Genomic DNA, 21,221 nt, shown 5'->3' on the forward strand with positions numbered 1-21,221 from the left:
GAACAAGGGAGATGAATTTTAAATTAATCGAATAATAGCATGGAGACATCTGCCTTAGAGAATGCCGACCAAAGACTAGTAGTCATATCAATACAAAGTGCATGCTGATAGAATTCTATACTGATATCCAATGTTAACCTCGTGAGTTGGTCAAGATACCTAGAAGATGAATTGCCAAGTCAGGGTGTTGTGTGGTTTGCATGATCACCGCCAGATCTACCGTTTGAACCGTATCGACTGCCGTTGAAGATAAAATAAAATAAAACAAAATAGCCAATAAATAATTCGCATTCATTTAAAATCTGTAAAACAAACAATAAAAAACGGTACAGCACCTATTCTGCCTCCATCAACCACACAGCACCGGGTTCCCGGGCCTCACCGCCCACTGTGGTCGCTTCAACAGGCCTTGCACGGTCATATGGGCACTCAACTTGCTTCGTTGTCATCCCATCCTCCACTCCCTTACAGACAAAGGTCTACTCGGCATCCATCACTTTCACTTTGACGCGCACACCCACCCCATACACCCACCGTCTCTAATAATAAAGAGAGGCCTGTCGATTCATACCATGCTATATCATAAACCCCAACGTATAACAAATAGAGATGGATGTCTCTTGCTTCCCCGGGCTTACATGAGACACTCTCCAAATACAATACAACACCAGGAAAAACAATACCTGCAGTAACTTACATACAGACCTCCACCCCATTTCTCATGTTTCAACCCGCTTGTCGCACTCTTTGGTCCTTCTGTTTGCCTATCACGGGTCAGCAAACAGCGCCCTCATATGCGACGAGCCGTTTTCGAAGAAGGAAAAAGAAACTTCTCAAAGACATTGCAATACATGAATGAAGGCGGATATGTCTGTGCCTACCAAGTAATCAGCTTCCATCATCATAATGGCTTGCTTTGTCCTACATGCAATGCTACGTGATGACCAAGGCCAGGCCCATCAATGCACGACTGTCAAGTGTCAATGTCGATTGATGATGAATCTAGTGACTTCTCATCGGAATTTCTTCTTTTTCCCATTGCTTCTTTATTGCGGTCAAGTAGCCATGTTCTCTGCCTGGTGCTCATCAGATCAAAATCAAGTTTGGCCGTTGGCCTTTCTTCTGGTGCCACGACATCACCGCCTCGTATTGTGATATAGCCATATTTATCACATTGACTGACTGCCTAGTTGATTAGGTGTTCCGCCATCGTCTGATTTGTTTTCAGGCTCTCACAACGGCTCATCTTGAGATTATCGGGCAGCATCACGGACCCCTACTCATGAATCGATTCGTACATGGCCAAGCTCTGTCATTAATAGACTTGTGATAGATCTCAGCCACCACGGCTTGCAACATGCACGACTTTAGCCTGAATTCCTGCTGATGACTTCCGAGTGCTATTGTCCAGGCATTATGCTTGATCATTGATAACTTATATCTCGTAAGTAACGTACCGTTCACCGACATCGATCTGTCAGCCACAGCCCCCGCGAAGCGCAACCCGTGACTTGTCTCGAACGGGCATGTCAATAGATCTTCTCTCATCTCTCACGCGAATTTTGGACTTGTCGATATTGCTCCAATCATCTTGACCCATCATCTCACGAGAGACAAATACCCAAACGGACAGCTTTCCGGGCGCTTCATGTCGTTCCCCGTCTGCAAGCAGGAAAACCGAGCAAACCCGATCGTCGATGCGGGGGTGATCTTGGGGAGGGACTGCAGGCGACAGTTTGCTTCTCCTGTGTGTAAGATAGCGGCAGACGCAGCTGTAAGAGCTGTTACAGTCGCCCCCGCCGAGTCAAACAAACATGGCCTCGTCTTATGTGATTGTGTCGTCCTCGTGAACCGTCTTGTGCACCCCAAAGCTGGACCAACCTTGGGCTGTAACACAGGTGGTTGGCTTTGACATTGACAGTCCAAAGTTCAGGTGCCAAGGGTCGATGTAGTCAAGCCTTCGCAGGTTTCCCCTGAAAGGCACGCAGCTTGGCTTTGTTTACAAGATCTTGGAAGAGTTTAAAATTAATTAGGGTGTGTACTTCGTAGCCCTTTCTTTGTTCTTAAACGTGGCACAGGGGACTCATATGGGATGACCGTCTTGAACTTCAGAGGACGAATATTTGAGTCAATGAGACATAAGGAAGCATGTTGCTGGCTTGAATTTTCTTTCGTTTGATTTCTTCACCAATTCCTGCATCTGCATGATTATAATTAGGTGACATGGCTGGGCGGACTACAAAGCTGGTTTCAGCTGGTGATATTGCATCTAGTCTTCCAAGATTGAGTCATCATGGGTTAGTAGACAGCAAAATGATATGAAGTATGAGTCAATACAAAAACTACATCGATCATCGAATAGGAAAATGGCAATCTCAATTGAGTGTCTTGATGTGGAAATGACAGTGACGCCGCATGAGTCACTGTTGATTTCGGGTTAATGAACTTGATTCTGCTCACGTAAGTATTCAACCCCCAGAGAACAGTAGTGGAGAAGCTCGCCACTCCATCAACATCACGATAAAATAAAAACAACACCGTCTCTCCATTTCCGTTGATTGCCTAGTTACAGGTCATAGCCAATATTTTGAGGCTGCATTGCAACGTTCTTTACGTGTGCGGAGTTTGGGTTCATTTCGCGTCAATCGCTAGTTTTCAACTTCAACCACCGCCAAAATACCACCGTTGACTGGTCAGCAACAGCCCACCTCTAAAAACGTCATGATCTCTACCAAAAAGACAGGCTCGCCACAGACCCGTAAACAGGCTGTGGCTGAAGCCTCTTCCTCTAGAGTCGTCCCAAAGCCTGTGCCAGAATCGCAGGCCCAGGACCCTAGGACATATCAGATCGACCAGCTGCGGCGACGCTATTCGCCAAAGGAAATCACCGCACCGGACGGTGCGACTTCATTGCTGTTCAAGATTAAGCCCTCGGATCCTGACTTTCCATTTGAGCTGGCTGCCCTCGAGTGTGATCTCCGTGTCCCGCAGGCATATCCGGATGAGAAGCCGGTGTTGCATGTGAAAAACAAGGACATCCCAAGGGGTTTTGGTATCAATATAGAGAGAGGATGGGATGGACTCGTGGAGGAGAGACCTGGGGCTACGTTGCTCGCTCACACACGAGAGTTGGACAAGAATTTGGAAAAGTTTCTGTCTGAGCAAAAGGCCGAGACAGTCAAGCTCGTGACTTTTAGAGACACGAGGCATGTGGAGGCACAAAAGCCTCAAGCAAATGAGCCAGTACAGTCCAAGCAGGTCTCTGAGCCAACTCCGCCAAAACCTGCCCCCACGCCCTTCAAGTACGTCCCAGAGCCGTCGTACACAAGAGATGAAATCGCCGCTGCAAAGGAGCGACGTGCTCTTGAGATTCGTCAGCTCGAGGCGCGTATGAAGAGGACACCCGAGTATCGCCGTTCTCCTGACGGCGTCGTGTACACGCTGCCGTTGCAACCACTGAAGCGCTCGGAGCTTCCGCCAGGACTGCAATCTGTCAGGAGTCTTCACCTGATTATTCCGTTGATATATCCCCTGCAGAACCTCCGCATTCAGCTGAATAATGTCGAGCCTGAAGTTGCAGAGCCTGTGGAGGACCTATTCTGCGAAAAAGCAGCTGGGCAACAGCAAATGTCTCTCATGAGTCATCTCAACTATCTTGCACAAAACATCCACAAACTGGCGAAGCAAGCACAGGCACATGTACCCAAGGTCGAGCCAGCAGTACTAGTACCTGAAGATCAACCCCAAGATGCAAAGGAAACAGCGTCAAAGTCCGAAGATAGTCATATTCAGGTGATCCCACGACCCCCTGAGTGGAACCACGTCGATGGAGACGAATCTGAAGACAGCTCCAGCTCTGATGATGCTGATGAAGGCGGTGCTGTATTAGAGAATGAGAAGGAACCACAGGTCGCCATGCCAGGTGAAACCCCTGAGCGTGGTACCATGCTGTCGTTTCCGTCTATTGAGTTGCACGGTATTGAAATACTTCAGCTCTCCATCTTGGGTATCAGTGTGAAGTGCGAACGATGCAAGACAGTCAACGAGGTCACGGGCCTGAAGCCTGACGTCGAGAAGACGTCGAGCTGTAAGAAATGTGCAACGCCGTTTGCCGTCAAGTATCGACCTACGCTGGTTCATGAGCATTCTACTAGGGCTGGATTCCTTGATCTTGCTGGATGCAAAGTGGCAGATATGCTTCCCAGCACATTTGTCCCAATCTGCGAGAGATGCTCTACGCCAGCTCCTGGTCTTGTCTCAGTACGGGGCTCATCTGTCACCAATGTTTGCCGAGATTGCCATGGTCATTTCACTTTCAAGATCCCCGAAGTCAAGTTCCTCTTCATCACACCTGGTTCGCGTCCTCCACCTACCGCAGGGCAGCGGCGGAAGCAGGAGAAGCTGGGCATTCACGCGGGAGAGCAGCTCCCCAACAAGGGCGCATGCTCGCACTACCGAAAGTCCTACCGATGGTTCCGTTTCTCATGCTGCAGCCGGGTTCATCCCTGTGACAAGTGCCATGATGATCAGGAAGATCATATCAACGAATGGGCCAACCGTATCATCTGCGGCTGGTGCAGTCGCGAGCAAAACTATTCTTCAGCAGTTGAGGCGTGTAGATACTGCGGCCGATACCTGATAGGCAGAAAGGGCCGGGGATTCTGGGAAGGCGGGAAAGGCACTCGCGATAGGAGAATGATGAGTCGGAAGGATCCGAGAAAGTACAAGAGGATTGGTGGTTCGGCAGCTAAAGACAAAGAGACCTAGAACAGGCCTTGGTTGGCGGTTCTTTGTCACAGCTGAGAGGCGCCAGGCTGAAGCTTTCTTAGTGAGTGTACAAGTATGTACTGTATATTAGCTGTCAGGTTGTATGTAACCCTAGATCAGCTGAACGATAATGCTCATTGCCACTGGTCATCTATACCTTTCTCAGCGGTTACGAGCCGCCAGTATTTACACTTGATGTAGATCTGTAACCATGGCGATAATAGAAAAAGGTGGTCACCGTCTCGCAAAGAAGAGTACCCAATCTTGGACATGTGAAACGTGCAAAAGAGTGGGGGTTACGCGGCCCATTTGTGTGCATCCTGAATCTATTCCCGTCGGTATCTCGCTGTAGCGACGATATGATTTGAAGATGCGGGAATGGAGTGTCACATTGAGTTACGAGGCGTTTGTGCAGGAGCAAATGGCGGCAATTGGTGGGGAGGTTGTGGTTGGTGATTATTATTATTATGCTGAGGAGAAACAAATGGCTGAGAATAAAGAATAAATAGGCAAATGAGATGTGAGGATTAAATTGATGCCTAGTAATTGGTTCCTGTTACATCCAGTCGGAATGGGTGGGATGTGTGATTGTAGTCAGCACGACGCTTAACGAATACTTACATACGAATATCTTGATAAACTAGTAGATACTTATGAAGTATGGGTATTTGAGACGGGTCTTTCTTTTTAGCGACACGGCAGATTTATCGGGAGATGTTGTTACGAATATAGATCAAGTCATTTGTCTTCTCTTGTGTTGTCTTGTGTGGTTGTTGCGTGTATTCCTTTGACCTATTCCGTAAATGACAATAGATTGGCTGGTACTTCCATAAAGATCGTTCTGATGGATGTAAATATTGATTGGATGCAGAGTTTTCAGGGTGTGTATTGAATGAAGTCGTACTCAGCCGTTGGATATCACGCAATTCTTCATCACTCTGCCATTACATACTGCATGGCATGCGCTGTAATGCTGCTGGAACTCACATGCATCCTGCGAACTACTGTTGGCATGTGAAGCGAGAGAGTTTTCTCGGCGGTATCGGACAATATATTCGAGGCATTGCTTATGCTGGCGACATCGGATGTGATGGAGGTTGAGACGTGACGTGCTGCGCGGGATCCGTTGGGGTTGGGGATGGAAACGTGGGATGTGGTGAGATAATTTGATAAGGTAGATAAGAAGTGAATGTCTTTCTGGAAACTGAAATCAAGTCACGCGTGAAGAGAGAAGAAATGTTAAACTTGTTTAGGGATAGCAAGTCGTGTCTTGCTAATGCTTAGGCTCTGAGCGTGACAAGACGACCAACGACCAACGGTATGCAGGTACTGTAGCGCAAGGTGCCAAAGAACATGGCCCACGATTGAACAGCAACGAACCAATGCCTAAGCCTTGTCAAAGCACAGTAAGTCGAGTTTGAAGCCATCGCCAAAGAAAGTGATTCGATAACCAAGGCAATGCTGTGGCGTACCAGTTTACCCCACAGTCCACTCTGAATCATGGATGGACCCTTGTAAAATGCATCACAGGACGTGATCTAGCTTTCTGGAGCTGAGGTGTATTGAAACAAACACAGACTTGATGCCCCTGACGCCTTGACTAGAGAGTGTGCTGTTTGCTTCACTTTCACTCCCCTTTCATTATTACTATACTTGGCCGAGTAATGAAAGAATGAAAGAGGCGCCTGAATGATGACGGATCAACGGACAGACGCGCCGGACCGTCGCTGGCGCCATCACGGGACCTGGTTATGGCTTGACGGGGATGAGATCCGTCGTTAGGTCAGTGTTTGTGAAACTAGAGAGAGTCAGCTGAGTTGAGGTCAGATCATGTCAGGGCAGAATTCAATGGTTTTGACTATGGCTTATGAGAGGTATTTGGCACAAAGCTTCCATTCATGTCAGGCCCAGCCAAATACTCACACCCTCTCTCTAAATGAACATTCCGTCTGTTCCCTTTGTCGAGTAGGTATCACTTAACAAACAAATGACCTTCATATGAAACGACTAAATATATCAATCATCTCGGTCAACCTTGTTAGCAAAGTTTTTGACCACGGCGCCCCCGGAGACCAGACAGGCTCACACGTGCGCCATGACCCCCATCCTCCAAGGCTTGTTCGAGGCTTCATCCCATGTCTATCATGCCCTTTCGGGCTCCTCATCTCATTGTCCCTGTGCCAAGCAAACGTTCCCGACTCAGGCTTGCCCTCGCGGGTCTTCTTCCGGCGCCATGGCGGGCCCCTGGACGTGACAGACAGGGGGGGTCTAAGCTCTTCTAGAAGGTCAAAGCAGGCATGGCTGATATCGTGAGTTGATGCCCAGTGGTGTATTTATTTTATTAGACAAATAATAATACTTCATTCCATTTTATTATTTTAACTAGTTGACTTGTTAAACGGTCGTTTATTTCATGGCTACTAAACGGTGACCGTTTACTTCAAGACCAGCCTTTTCCTTCTACTGTCTGCGTTAATTAGGTACCTGTGGATAATGATCGCAATTGCTTCTGCCATTGGCTTCTAGCTACAGACTCAACACCACATCATCCATTCCTATCTCACAGTGACTGAATATGGAACTCAACTGCTATTCAGTTGTTGTACCGTTTCCCAACTATTCGCCATTAAATCAAAACATTAAAACTGTAGATTCACCATTGAAACCAATTCGCGTCCCAGAACCCTTTAGCCTAAACTCATCATCCCGGGGTCGATAATTGCTTGTGTATGACCCCCAATAACCTCAATCGTCAACTCGCCTCCCTGATCTGATGATACATACCTACTACCGAGCTGCACTCTGCACCCCGGGTCTCGCAACCCATGGTCCCCGCTGTCGTATCTCAACTGCTGCCGGAGGCTAACCCGTGAGACCGTCAACCCTAGGAGGAATTTTTGCATTGGTAACGAATAGGCGAATTCCTTGGGCTTCAGCGGATACCCTGATTGGATCTTGTCAACACAGTTGCTCCGTCAAGACAACAGGGCATGGGTATAATAGAAAGAGCGGCGTGGATTTGGGCTTCAATCCTTGGGAGTGTGCTCAAACGATCGACAAGACTCATCTCGACCTTTGGCTTCGCTTCCCATTGTCTTGGAACTCCATCGATATCGCGGCTAAAGCAAGGGGGATATGTTGGGCATCACCAACAGACGAGCATCCGCTTGGCTAATTCGGGACGGATGAACCACCGGACCTCTGGTTTGATTGCTCCGTAGCCTTATGGAGAATCTTGCCAGAGAAACAATCCCAGACCCGCCCTATCGCGGCATCCGAGAAACGACTTTCCGGCATCAGCTCTGCACTGACTGGGCCATGCGGATCCTCTGGAAGTTTCGGGCACCTTGCGAACAGACACAGGATCAAGGCTAGGCCGGCCAAGATGCTACCTGTCATCCAGAGACACTGCAGCGCTTTCGCCACGGCGTTCATCATGTGCTCGTGCTGGCCAAGGCCTCCATGTTCGACAGAGGCTTTGATCATCTTCAAGGTATTGCTGATCTGACCTGTGTTGAGGCCTAGCTTTCCGAGCTCTTTTTCCAGTTGAACGGAGAAGACCGCGATACCAATTGCTATTCCCATGCATTGGCCCATCGTTCGAAGCAGATAGATCATGCTGATTGCATGTCCAGCATCCTCCTCTCGGACTGTGGCTTGCACACCAATGTTCATGACTGGAATAAGCAGGCCCATTGCGATACCCAGGAACAGGGTCATGACCAAGATCACCCACGTCGGGGTGTCCTTGTCAAGAATTGTCATAACTCCAAACATGGTGACCATAAGAGTCCAACCACCAAGCAAGAAGCCCATGTATCGTCCTGTCTTGTATGCCACAATCCCTACGACCGCCGCCATAGGGGCAACAATAACAGTAGCCGGAAGTGCCCATACACCAGCCATAAGCGGTGTCTGGCCTTTGATGCCAAGAAAGTACACCGCAAGATAATATAGAACCATCCACATGAGACTGCCGTGGATAGTCGCACTGGCAAACTGGAGGACTGTCGATCGATGACGGAACAAACTCTTTCGAAACATGGGCTTTTTGGTCGTCTTCTCGTAAAGTCCCAGCCCTAGGAACGCGAGGAACGAAACGATTAGAGGAACGATTACTGCCGGTGAGTTCCAGGGGAAGCGTGAGCCACCCCAAGTCAGAGGGAGTAAAAGACTGACACTCGCGATGATGTAAAGAAGAATTCCCACCCAGTCGAGGTTCTTGATGAGACGCAGGTTTCGCTTCCCTTTGTCATATCCTAGGAGAAACATGGCTCCTATCAGGCTACCTCCGAGCAATGGAAGGGTGCACCAAAAGATCCATCTCTGCGACGATTAGCATCGGAGCATGTGGTATGGCAATAAGGGATACAAACCCATTGCGAATCTTTATTCTGAACAACAGCTCCTCCAATTATGGGTCCAGCAATAGTTCCTAAAGCCCAAGAGACATGTTGATACGACATCCACCGCGAACGTTCACGGATCGTGAACATATCGGCGTGGATTATACCCGACAATGCCTGAGGCCCTCCTGACCCTACTCCTTGCACAGCTCGACCTGTAAGAAGCATTATGCTGCTTTCCGCAGAGCCGCAGAGCACCGTTCCGGCGATAAATACGATGAGGGATGCCACATATGCTGGCCTTCTGCCGACGACATGTGCCATTTCGGCAAAGATGGGCTGGGCTATGGCTGTTGCTAACAAGAACACGGAGCCCATGCTCAGGCTTTCGGAAAAGGATGCATCCAGCTCTCTTGCAAGTGACTGGATCTGTGTTGGTGGTGGCTTCACAACAAGGAGGGAGGGGTAAACCTACAGGAAGGACAACGCAGATGCAGGTTGCATCGAATGACTGAACAAGAGAAACCGTATTCATCACAATCAGGATACTCAACTTTCGAGTGTGACTGAGCTCTATTTTATCTCCATGTTGTTCTTGGACTTCGTCTTGGGTGGGAAGAGGTGCAGCGACCTCCTCGATCTTTTCAGTCATCGTGTTTGCCATGATTGAACAGTTGCAAGGATGAAGGAAATTCAATTACGACATCTCGCGCAATACATCTGGAGTTTATAAACAGTTCAACCAGCCAATACCTACATGTCAATAGCACGTAGAGTTTCGGGGCTTTTGTTTACCAAAGGTTAAATCGGTAAACAAGGACAGGTGTTATCACGGGGACGTTTGGGGTTCTTCATCTTTACACACTCGACTTTAGAACTGCTCCTCAAAAGCCTTTTACTATTCATCAGAAGTAATAGCCATGGAACACCTTAACGGCCCAACGATTCTTTCTGGATTCCTAATGTCCAGTGCTGTTTACTGGCATGTTTACTACCTGGCTGAATACCTCGTCCGCAAGTATGCTCCAGCAGTCCACGAACGACTCAAGAACGAGGACGAATTACGGAAGCTTATGCCCCTCGTTATCACGCTTGTTCGAATGGCCTTTGGTCTCACTGTGGTTCTGCCATCCTGTGTCCAAGCTGCGAGAACTACGCCATGGGGAGTTGATCAGCCCCTGAACAATGCAGGGAAAGTCTGCGTCGTATCACAGCTTGCATTATGGTCCAACGAGCTGCCTCAGACACGGTTCTTCTCTATGGAACTCTTCGTACATCATATTCTATGTCTCCTTGCAACAGCCAACGTCATTCTTTCTCCACCGATACACCAGATCAAACCCCTCTACATCTACTTTGCGTCACAGCTTGGTGATCTGGGGCCAGGATCTGTCATGATACTACGAATGGCTGGCTATAAACTCAAAACTTCAAAGTTGTTGTACACCGTTTCCTTGGGATCGACGCTGCTGTTGATCTTGGGTCGTATCGGGAGCGCTGTCTACACCCTCACCCACGCCCTCACTGACCCCTATAACCTTGCCGACTGGGTAAGCGCCGTCGGAATCTTAGTTTTTGGGTCCTACTCTACATATACTGCCTTTCAACACTTGAGACGCCTCGAGATCATCAGAGTTGATCCCGTGAGGTACAAGGTCACCTACCTCTGCCAGTTCGCAGTGCCTATATCGCACTCGTTACTGGCAGTCGCCTGTAGCGCTACGCTTCTGTCAAGCTTGGTTCTGTATGGAATCTACCTTGGACGGCCCTTGAATCCTGGCGAAACACATCGACTGTCACTTCACGGCCTTATTGCCGTTGCACTCGGCATAACGGGAGCTTTGGTCGCAAGGCTCGCTTACCCGCATAATGCCTCCCGATCTAATCCATGGGGGCGTTTGTACGTTCCGTTTGGCACGATCTTGACAGTTGCATGTATATCGCTCATCAGCACTTTCACGAGTTATATGGACCACAACACAGTTATGGCATCGATAGGGGTCAGCTTACCTCTGTTTTTCAGCCTTGCCAGGGTAGCTCAATACTACGCAGCTAAGGATGTAGAAGTAGCGCGTGATGCGAAGCTATTTCCAGGTGACAGCTTTGTAAGGAGACACGTTGAGATTGCGCTTGAACATGCTGTCATATTCGTCATCCTTCTGGGGATCTTGATTGTCAACCTCCTGAGTCTCCCAGAGGCAGCCCGTCTTTCAATTGCAGCATGCCTTGTCGTGCAACTTCGATATCATTGGGGCATCACACCTCTAGCCGCTGCAGATATCCACGGGCTGGCAGGCACTTTTCTGGCTATCGTACTCATCGTGTTCGAGCCTGGCTTTATTGCTTTTGCCACAACTGGAAGATTCATCCGCCTTGAAAGTGCCTGGTCCGCCATTTTTCAGAACTATCTGGTTCTAGGAGGAACTGTTATGGCTGCTATATTTGTGCCTCGATCCGGGACTGCGTCAAGGCCATGTGAGACTATGAAGAAGCCTTGCAGGTCAAAGAGGATCCATCCTATCACTATCGCCTTCGTCTTCTTCGGCATTTTGCAGGCAATAATGATTGCCAAGTACATGACTTTCGATAGGAAGACACCAGAGATTTGTCCCGGTTTTGTGAACTTTAGATCCATCTTTTCAGACTTCTACACTTGGGTGGGCGCACTTCACATGGCTTTATTGCCTGTGGTTATTTTACGGGGGTTGGAGTAAGGGAAGCATGAGGTACCTCTATTTCAAGGCCACGAGATGTTTTCCTCAGGTCCTTCTTTGATCAAGCCGGGCCCTCATGCACTCACCCGCTCCCCTATACCTTAATTCGTTTCCCCTCCACAGCTCGTTTGCTTTGGCTCCATTGCCTGACACCTGCCGGGCACTGGCAGCTCAGCCTGGTCCTTTCACCTCGTCACTGAATCGGTTCCACAGGCAACATTATTGTTCTCCTCTACCTTACGCTTACCCGCTTCCTCTCTTACTTTAGCATTTGATTATTCCCTTCACCTCTGCAGCGCGTGAACGAGACTCCTCCCGTTTCTTACGCCTCCCAAACTCTCGTCATGTCGGCAGAACAATCACGGGAGGACACTCCTTCTCAGCGGGAGAAAGAACTCTCTGCAAAACTCGAAAAGGCAGAGTTGGCTATTCAAGCCAATTCGCAACGGGAAGCTGAACTTCTCGCTGAACTTCTTGGAGCCAAGACAGCACTCCTGGATGAAGCCCATGAGCGCGAGCATCGCCTTTCGGCCCAGGTGGAACAAACATCCGACCTTCTTAATGAGTCTCAGAAAAGAGAGCAGGCGGCTTTGGATCATTTTGCCAGGCTCACCTCCGATTATCTAGCCCTGAAAGAGAGAGCTGACGACCCCTCGGCGGAAATGCTTCAGAAAGAGGCTGCTCTCACTGCGTCTCGACAGCAGGAACGACAACTGTCCGTGGAGCTTCAAAGTGTCAAGAATGAGCTTTCATCCTGCAAAGGCAGCCGAGAACTTACTGAGAGAGAACTTGCAGACGCAAAGAAGGATTTAGAACGATCGCGAAACTCCGTAGCGGAGCAATCAGCTCGCCTCGATGAGGCCAACAAGAAGATCCAAGAGCTTTCGAAAGAGGCAGAACAGTCCAAACAAAAGATTTCCGACATGAGCAAGGCCAGTGAACAGGCAGGCCGCAACTACCAGAGCCTTTGGTCTCGGTACAACAGACTACAGGAATCAAACAAGAACAATCGTTATTACCAACAGTCAACATATCAATGGCCACCACTCCCAGCGCCGTCTCAGAGCTTTCAATTCACCGACCAGCCGCGAGATGTAAATCCTATTTTTGACTTCAACCTCGGAGCGAATAAGCAAGCCTCGCAAGTCAATGTGGCACAGGGTTTTGGAACACAGGCACACTCAGCGGCCACGTTTGGCTCAGCGAGTGCTATTCAGCCAGCAGGCTCACGGTCGTTCAGTCACAACGGCAGCTTTCAATCGAAGTCTTTCGGCAGTTTTAAACCTGCCACGCTGAAGCACAATGGCCTCTCTAATCCCCCCAATGGCCCCGGAAACCAGAAACGGCAACAAGATAATCAGACCCAGCAAGGTGCAGCCGATCCCAAGAGACTCAAGAAAGAGACATAAATTTTCAGAATGATTTATGTCGAGATAAAAAGCCCTCCACAAACTTCAAAATTGCGAAACGATTGACTGGTGTCTTTCCCTTACAAGAGGCCGGGACTGGGTGTGCTATACACCAAACCACATGCAGAAAGACATTTCATATCATGTCCATGGTCATTGAATGTCGGGAAATATCTTGAAGGTCCAAAACTTCTGAGCGCCACGGATGATGGATGAAAGCAAGGTGTAAGAAGCACATGGATGGGCGAAAATAGGCAGATATCCTGTCGGTATCAGGCTGAAAATTTCAGCGATATGTGATGGAAGACTCAACAGAAAGAGTCTATATTTACTGGCGTTTGTAATTTTCATGCCTCTCAAGCCTCATTCCAGCGTTATATCGAGAGAACTTAGTCACAGCCTTCACTTTGGTTCTACTGCTATGATAACACACATGCCATCTTTTGCCCTGTTTGAACTTCCTCTAGCAATGTGCCTCAATTAGCAAAAATACATTCGTCTTTGGTCTTATAGTAGAGTAAGATTCGAATGAGCATTTGTCACAGAAGAGCCATGCATTATGATCAAACATAAGAGAAATTTCCGTTTACCCAAGCGAGCTGATATTATCACCTCTATTACCTGAACAGCAAGGTTACTTTGCATCTGCAGAGACTGTGTACTTTATTGTGGTGACCAAGGTTCCGAAGATCCCTACTATGCTTTTTGAAGCACCTTGCTTGAGAAAATTGCATGTCTTTTGAGCTTGTTCTGGGTTTGGTCACCTGGGGAATGACCTTTGGTGATACCATTGGGGTCTCAGGCTATGGTGGAGTTATCAGGACAAACTTTCGATTTGTATTGTTAAGTTGTCAATCCTGCGAGTCATATAACCCTGTCAATGACTGACTAGTAAGTTAAGTTCCTATAATAGCCTTAAGAAAGTGACATCGCGTGATGAGTTGACATCATTGAAGATCGAATCTCTATCGCCGATCTTGTTATGATGTAATGGATGCTTTTGGCGATCCGATTTAGCAAACTTTAGGAACAGTAGAGCCACATATTCCATCGAGGGTTGGTTCCTGGCTAGTAAGAAAGACAATCAATTGACTTGGTCGTGAGTCGAGCGTTTATGTCACTATGCACACTCCTGAGATTGATCACAACCAGTTGCCCCTTGGCCCAACAATATATTGTCTCTATGAAAGTAGGGGGCCAACGGAATCATTCCAAAATCATTAGAAATATTCACTATTGGGTGGGGGGGATAATAGGTCGGTGTGATAATCGACGTAGCTATGATATGTGATCGCAACCGTATCTACTATGCAGAAGCGATATGCCTATGGTCTGATCCTATATCTAGATAGCCAGGAAGATTATACAAATACTTTGCCATATGACCAAAGGAGGATATTTGGTCGATTACGGTACGAGACTGACTGCGTCTCACTTCCGTAACTGGCACCGTTAACTGACGATCTCTCTATTTACAGCCACAGTCATCTGAGATCTATATGAGGGCATCGCGGAGGATGTTCCCTATACCACCCTCCAGTAACACCACCCGTTTCAGATTTAGCAATAAAGTATTGAGTTTTTGACAAGGTTAAGGTCTCTGACATCATATCAGATCCTTTCTTGACCGAGGTAGCTGAAACGGGGTGTTTCAACGTCCATTTTCGGCATCACGTGGGAGTAATTTGCATCAACGATGATATGTATGTCAACTCTAGGCTGCCACTCGACTTTCATATGATCGATTGTTATTACAGTTAAATATTACACCGACACTGGATCAGGAATGCTCTGACACTATCACATTGTGAGTGCCAACGCATCGACTCGGCCCGTATGCCACCGTCCTCATGGCCACGGGCCGTGAGATCGACACCTCATTATTGTGGTGAGGGAATACCACCAACCTCCAGGCACAGTAACTGCTCATGGTCCGGGCCCGCGGATCAGACCCTCGATGCATCCGCATGAATGAGATGGCCAGTATCCAGGTTCTCCGCATCAACCCATCACCAGGCCTCCCTCTCTGACCATCACATGTCGCCTGTCAAACCAAAAGGAGAAGCTGCCATCTTTTATCATCTCCCCTCTTTGATTACATTACGGCCCTCCGATCCGATCAGGGTCTTCCGTCTTCGTTTGCACGGCATAGTTTCTCCGTCGGCTGACCCCTACTGTCTTCCCCGGAACATGGGGGTTCTTCGGCTTCTCAATTTCAAACCCACGCAGAACCGTTTGTTTGGGAAGTTGGGGAAATTCGGACGAATTTGGGGGTCGAGTCGGCTCGGGAGGGGGTGGCAACTTGGCAGTGACAGTTGACAGCAAAGCACATGGAAAGCCAATGGCCTGGAAGCTGGAGGCTCCCCGTGGCATGATCCCATGTCAGCAGGCACAGGGCCCTGCAGGCTATTATGCCTGGCAAAACCTGGGGTCTGGGGTAACGAGAGTTTGGTATGCACGACCTGCCCGTCTCAGCAGAGGCGCAGCCGGGCTGCTGATTACCAGTAAACGATTATTAGATTAGTCGAGGACTCTGGATAAGAAATGCAGCGATTTGCATGTTTTGTGATAATCTCGTCTTATCAGCCAAGTGCATTGGGTAATTTACAGCATCAGAAAACACCTTTGCCTACACCACCATCCAAAGCCCTCAGCTGTTAGCCTGTTACCCAGAACACATTTGTATACCTAGGTATGGGCCGATGAGAAGGTTCATTCTTCGATTGATGTGATGGCTTTATGCTAAAACCACACTGGTGGTCTTGCACATAGCTCGACAGCGAGTCTAGGCATTTACTGTAGCCATATCTGGCATGTTTCGGTATATCAATGCTTAGCCTCTCTCTATAATAGGATGTTGATAATTCAGCCGCTCACGCAAGAATGGTCGACGAGTCGCATATGACAGTCAACTTGGCGTTGTAAACACAACATCTCAGCAATACCAAGGCTGAATTCAATAGCCGCCAATGGTCGACATCGTTCCATCCCCCCAACTTGTATCAATTACCGGCCGCGGCACAATGGCTTTAAACTCTCGGCAGAAGGTACTGAAGAGGGAATATGAACGGCGGCCACTCTGGCGAGTGCGGAGAACCTTCACCACGTGGTAGCCTGTAGGTACATGAGATACCTCCAAAACGTAGGAAATTGACATCTGCTTAAGCTAAGCACTAAGTTGAGGGCGACAGTCAACTAAAGACTAAAGTTACCCAGCTAGCCCAGTCGGCTTCATGTTCGGCAAGTCCAAGCTTCGAGTGGTGTTCTCAAAGGGGAATATCTTGTCGGTATCCAATTCATCTAAGGTTTCCAAGACGCGGCTGAACAACCCTGAGCGGAAGCGCAGATATTGGATCAGCCAAGCCACTCCTACAGATGCAGTCAGTCTCACTTGAATCGTAATTCGCATCCTCCACAGTCTCCAACTGTTGTCCCTTCATCGGCCACGCCGTTGATAATGGACCTTGAAGCCCATGCCCACATGGCGATTATCGATAGAATCTCATGGCGGACCCAGTATTGTCGACTTTGCCTCCTCGTGGCTGGGAATATGACACAGCCACGGGAATTTCACGTGTCAAAAATGTCAACGAGTTAGTGAAAGTAAAAGCAGCGATCCATTAATTTGTCATAGTAGCACCAATGAGGGGATATTAATTAGGTACCCTGCCATTGCCGGACCGACAGAGGTGGTAATGGTTCAACTGATACCAATGGCTTTGAGAAGGGCCGCGGCGAGACATGCAAACGGTGATGGATGAGGGTCCCGTCCGAGCAAAAAGGCATTATTGAGGGGCCGAGGAGCGCCGTGAAGTCGCCGGGAACAAGACGATTCTTATCAGTGGAGATGTGATGTTGTTGGAGTTTTTTGGAGTTTGTTCTGGAGACCTTCTGGCTCCATTTTGATCTCACGATATCTCATGAATCGTCTTTGTCTGGTTGATATCGGGGCACAGCGGAGAACGATGATGCAACAACCAGATTTTGATGCCCAACCATAACGGTGTGCATTAGAGTTTACAAGGCTGATTACAGGGAGGCCAAACTGTTCCGTTCGAGATGTCTTCTCCACTATGGATCCGAAAAGAGATTTGAGTGGAAATGAGGGATAAAATACGGATTTAAAGTACTGATTTCTTGATTTTCTCATTCGTCGAGAGTCATTGTCAAGGTGTTGATGAGCTAACAAGACCTCAAGTTGCATTTCACCGTGTGATGTCTTGACGAAATGCCAGAAAATGCCGCGTTGTTTTGTTTAGCTCACAATCCTCCTCTCTGCCGTATCGACAACAGTTGCCCTTTTCAGTCTCAGCTTTAACCCGCGCGTGATCGAGAGAAAATTGATGGAGGTGTGAGGTGTTCTTCTCCACGTGCGGGAGAAGACTTCTAGAAGGCCTAGAGGTCTCATGAGGGTGACGGGCGATTGGTCGGGGCACATCGGAGTCAAGTCCGCACACCACCAGCCGTAATAGGGATAGAGTAATGGCTCGTGCTCGTGCTCGGACAACACCATCATGAATGTATGAATATGTAATGTGAGCCTGAGGTGTCAATGTCGATGTGGATCGTCAGATTACCGCGCTTGACCTTGTGTTCCCAAGTCTCAAGACTCCGACAACGGGTGCTCAAGACAAGCGCCGTTGGCTGATGAAGTGCCTGAGGGTGTTATGGCTGTTCTTGCGGGAGATGGTCCCTACGTAACAGCTCTTCCCGTGGTCAGTTCCCGACCAGAAGTAAAATATAGGTCTCATTTCCGGTTCACAATTCTGTCATAGACGAGGGAGATGACCTCGTCTCGACATCAAAACACCACAGCCCGTTTGCATCATCGAACAACGCATCAACACCAAAGAATGCGGAAATCACATTCTCATTGCCCAGATCTATAGCCGCGTGATGTTCCGATGCGGGCTCTTTGAGAGCAAGATCTGCGAGATTTGGAGATTCTGGGGTGTCGCGAGAACGCACCACCTTGCACCCCAGAGTATGACGTAGCGACACCCCAGATCTCGATGGATCTTGGAGAAGCAGAAACATCGATATCAACTCGAGTTTTCGATGTTGACCACTGTTTAAGTTGCAGGCTGCAGGACAGGATAGCAGCCCTGCCCTGCATACCCGTCGTGACGTTGTTTATTTGATCACCAGCCTTGGCTCGTCAAACTTGTTGTTTTGGCGAGAGGACAATCGCGATATCACAACATGTGCCTGATTTTTGTTATTGCACACCACAGCCTTTTCGTTTTGTAGTTTTCTTCTCGATGGCTTCTCCATCGTTGGTACAGTATCATTAAGAGGTGGATCTTTTCAGACATTGTTTCCCATTGATACATGGACATCCAGGCTCCAGTCAACAGGTTCTTGGGTTTCATTACACGTAGAACTCACCAAAAACGGTAAAAGCCCAGCATCTCGACGCTCGGTGGGTTTCCGGTCCGTAATTAAATAGTAAGAGTTAAGTAAGCAGTCCCGAATCTTGTTCGTGGCTGCTACCTGATATCCTGTAATTTCTCGTGTCAGTGGATGATGGTTCCGCAAACCCCAGTGAACCCTTTGTCATTAGTCGCGACCCCGTCTGGGGAGGATCGTGGGTTGGCAGTAGTCAAACTCTAACGGTGACTAGGGTGGAAAATAATAGGAACCAATTATTCAATTTAGTTTATTCGATATCAGTCAATTAATTAATTAATTAATTAATTAATTCCCAGTTTCTCTGCGCAGAATGCATTTTTCTTACTTGACGCCGAGACTTAGACCTGAGGCTAGTACCTAGATACTCGCGACTCATGCATGCAAACGATGTCATAGGCCACGAGGAATATGTTTCCACTTGAGGCAAGGCGAGGTCAACAAGGCTTGCTCCGGCTAAAGGTTGATCAGGTCATAGGGGCATGTCAACTTTTGACAGGTGCTGTAAAGTAAAGTGTGAGAGACGCTCGCAGAGGCTACACTGTACTCTCAACCCACGTGAGGCCCTTCTGATGTCAGCCATGACCCGTCTCTAACTTAATAGATCTGTCGGCATTCCTTTCGATTCAGGAACCTTGGCGTGCTGTAGATTCGCTGCAAGTGACCATTAACTTGGCAGCGAAAAGGATCTACAGCTTATTCTGCAGAAGGGTCTGTTGACTGGATACATTGCATCTCCAGGCTCCTGTTTGCACCCTCTTGTCCACCATCAGATGTGAAAATTATCCTCTGCTTGACTCTGTAGTGAGCACGCACGCAACAGAACCAGGCGGTGAATGAGCGGCATTAAACACCTGAAAGACGGTCAAGCGTCAGCTCAAAATTGAGCACAGCATGCACGTCAAAAAAAAAAAAAAAGACCCTTGTTGCATGCATTGCGCGACATTCTATCATTTTGCCCGGATAAAAAAGCCCTCTTTGCGTTTCCGAGAGCATACTGGCAATACCTAATAAGCAACCAGCTTCCGGACAGTGGAGTGGACATCCGACGCCCACCGGATGGAGGCCCCACCTCTGGCGGATTGGGCCCTGAAAGACAATGGATGGAAAAGGGTCCTCAGAATTGGATGCCGAATTCGACCGACATTACCTAGATCCATTGCTGCCTGCCTGTGCCGAGGAGAGTTTCCATGAAATGGAGCATAGCCATGGCACATGTGAGCTGCGAGACATGAGAATCCCGAGCCTTCGGAGCGCTTAACTTAGTTCAAGGTGATCAGGAATGCTATAGTCACGGTTATGGATGTGAGGCCGGAATAGAAACGAACCTGAAAAGCCGCACAAGCTTGGCTCAGCAGTCCAGAACAGGCGAGATAGCATGAGGCTTTACAGATATTCAAGGCAGCATTCTTCAAAGCCCTCGGCACAGTAGAATAAGCGGCATTGAGGCTTAAATATCCGATAGCTTCGAAGATGGCTCAAACCAACACAAACGCAAGCTCTCAGTAAACTCATGCAGGGTCCTGTTTCCCACCCCGAGTTTCCGATCGGCAATTGAGCCAATCTGACTCGTCTTATTTCCGTTACTCACTCCCCCAGCAAAACATATAATCCCCATTTCTCATTGGTCGGAAATCACTCACCCGCCATTTACGGGACTTGGTCTCGAATTTTCCAGTATTCGGTTTAGCCTAAAAACGACATGTCCTCTGACAGCGGTTTTGCTCTGCTCTTCATTCTGACTCAGACTTTGAACACTCCCTGCACCCTACCGAGAGTCCCAATGATGCGAAATCCCTTTCCTGTCAGCCACGAGACAAGGGACATGCACGCCCCCCCTCTGCTAACATCCTCAATCGGTCTAGTTTCGTTTTCTCATGACCCGAGCGAGAGGTGCTGAAAACTCCAAGCGCACATATCGCAAAAAGCAAACTGTTAAATCTGTGGGGACGCAATTGCAATTCGTTAACGCCAACCTGAACAACACCATGTGATCTCATCTGGAAGGCAAATTTGCTATGCGGAGAGAAGAAAAGGATAGTCGGATGACCAAAGAAAATTCTCCAGATTCTCCGCAATCAAGTCAGCAACATGTGGTTCTCTTTTTTTCTGGGGAATTGAACACGTCAAAGCTTCTTGAAAAAGAGGGGAGATGCTGAGATTTGGTTTTCGTCTAAACGCCATTGACGCTTAGAAAAGTATGTGTTGAATACGAGTGAGTCTGAGCTCAGGCACACAGAGTCGATGGTTTCTGCTTACTGTACTGTACTGTACTGTACATGCGGGATGGGATGTCTCTGTCTCTGTCTCTGTCTCTGTCACTGTCGACGATGCCATGGACTTCCCCGGAAAATCACAAGCGGGAGAGGCGTCGCTGTCTCTTGTTCCCTTTACCTCTCTCTCTGCCTCTGAAAGGTCTCTAATTGACTTCCCCACACGCAGGGAGGTGTCATAAGTGAAGCAATTGACTGGCTATCATTGCATCTCTGGCACAGCTTGTCAGAAATGACTGATTTCAAACACGTCTCCTTATCCAGCCTCCTTTTGCGCAAATCCTTTTGAAACAATCCATTCTC

At 48.3% G+C, this 21,221-nt stretch overlaps 6 protein-coding genes across 6 annotated transcripts; 5 read left to right on the forward strand and 1 right to left on the reverse strand.

Moving 5' to 3' along the window:
• The first annotated feature begins 2,499 nt into the window (after window positions 1-2,499).
• On the forward strand, window positions 2,500-7,515 carry FVEG_04013 (hypothetical protein). The gene has a single exon (XM_018891698.1). It carries the CDS (start codon window positions 2,722-2,724, stop codon window positions 4,765-4,767), a length of 2,046 nt encoding a protein of 681 aa, XP_018748261.1. The 5' UTR covers window positions 2,500-2,721; the 3' UTR covers window positions 4,768-7,515.
• A 295-nt stretch (window positions 7,516-7,810) lies between these two features.
• On the forward strand, window positions 7,811-11,827 carry FVEG_15387 (hypothetical protein; the record flags this gene model as incomplete). Its single annotated transcript, XM_018904511.1, has 2 exons — window positions 7,811-8,891; window positions 8,965-11,827. Exon 2 carries the CDS (start codon window positions 10,034-10,036, stop codon window positions 11,825-11,827), a length of 1,794 nt encoding a protein of 597 aa, XP_018748259.1. The 5' UTR covers window positions 7,811-8,891; window positions 8,965-10,033.
• On the reverse strand, window positions 7,939-9,777 carry FVEG_04012 (hypothetical protein; the record flags this gene model as incomplete). The annotated part of the gene is made up of 3 exons (XM_018891697.1): window positions 7,939-9,093; window positions 9,144-9,536; window positions 9,589-9,777. The coding sequence occupies 3 exons, from the start codon at window positions 9,775-9,777 to the stop codon at window positions 7,939-7,941; spliced, it is 1,737 nt and encodes a 578-aa protein (XP_018748260.1).
• A 344-nt stretch (window positions 11,828-12,171) lies between the features above and the next one.
• On the forward strand, window positions 12,172-13,236 carry FVEG_15386 (hypothetical protein; the record flags this gene model as incomplete). Its single annotated transcript, XM_018904510.1, has 1 exon — window positions 12,172-13,236. The coding sequence occupies one exon, from the start codon at window positions 12,172-12,174 to the stop codon at window positions 13,234-13,236; it is 1,065 nt and encodes a 354-aa protein (XP_018748258.1).
• Window positions 13,237-14,617: 1,381 nt separating this feature from the next.
• FVEG_04010 (hypothetical protein) lies at window positions 14,618-15,760 on the forward strand (the record flags this gene model as incomplete). Its single annotated transcript, XM_018891696.1, has 4 exons — window positions 14,618-14,648; window positions 14,852-14,939; window positions 15,021-15,043; window positions 15,552-15,760. The coding sequence occupies 4 exons, from the start codon at window positions 14,618-14,620 to the stop codon at window positions 15,758-15,760; spliced, it is 351 nt and encodes a 116-aa protein (XP_018748257.1).
• A 4,880-nt stretch (window positions 15,761-20,640) lies between these two features.
• Window positions 20,641-21,057, forward strand: FVEG_04009 (hypothetical protein; the record flags this gene model as incomplete). The annotated part of the gene is made up of 1 exon (XM_018891695.1): window positions 20,641-21,057. The coding sequence occupies exon 1, from the start codon at window positions 20,890-20,892 to the stop codon at window positions 21,055-21,057; it is 168 nt and encodes a 55-aa protein (XP_018748256.1). The 5' UTR covers window positions 20,641-20,889.
• Between the last annotated feature and the right edge of the window lie 164 nt (window positions 21,058-21,221).

Source organism: Fusarium verticillioides, chromosome 2 (assembly GCF_000149555.1).
Source record: "Fusarium verticillioides 7600 chromosome 2, whole genome shotgun sequence".
NCBI classification, from domain to species: domain Eukaryota; kingdom Fungi; phylum Ascomycota; class Sordariomycetes; order Hypocreales; family Nectriaceae; genus Fusarium; species Fusarium verticillioides.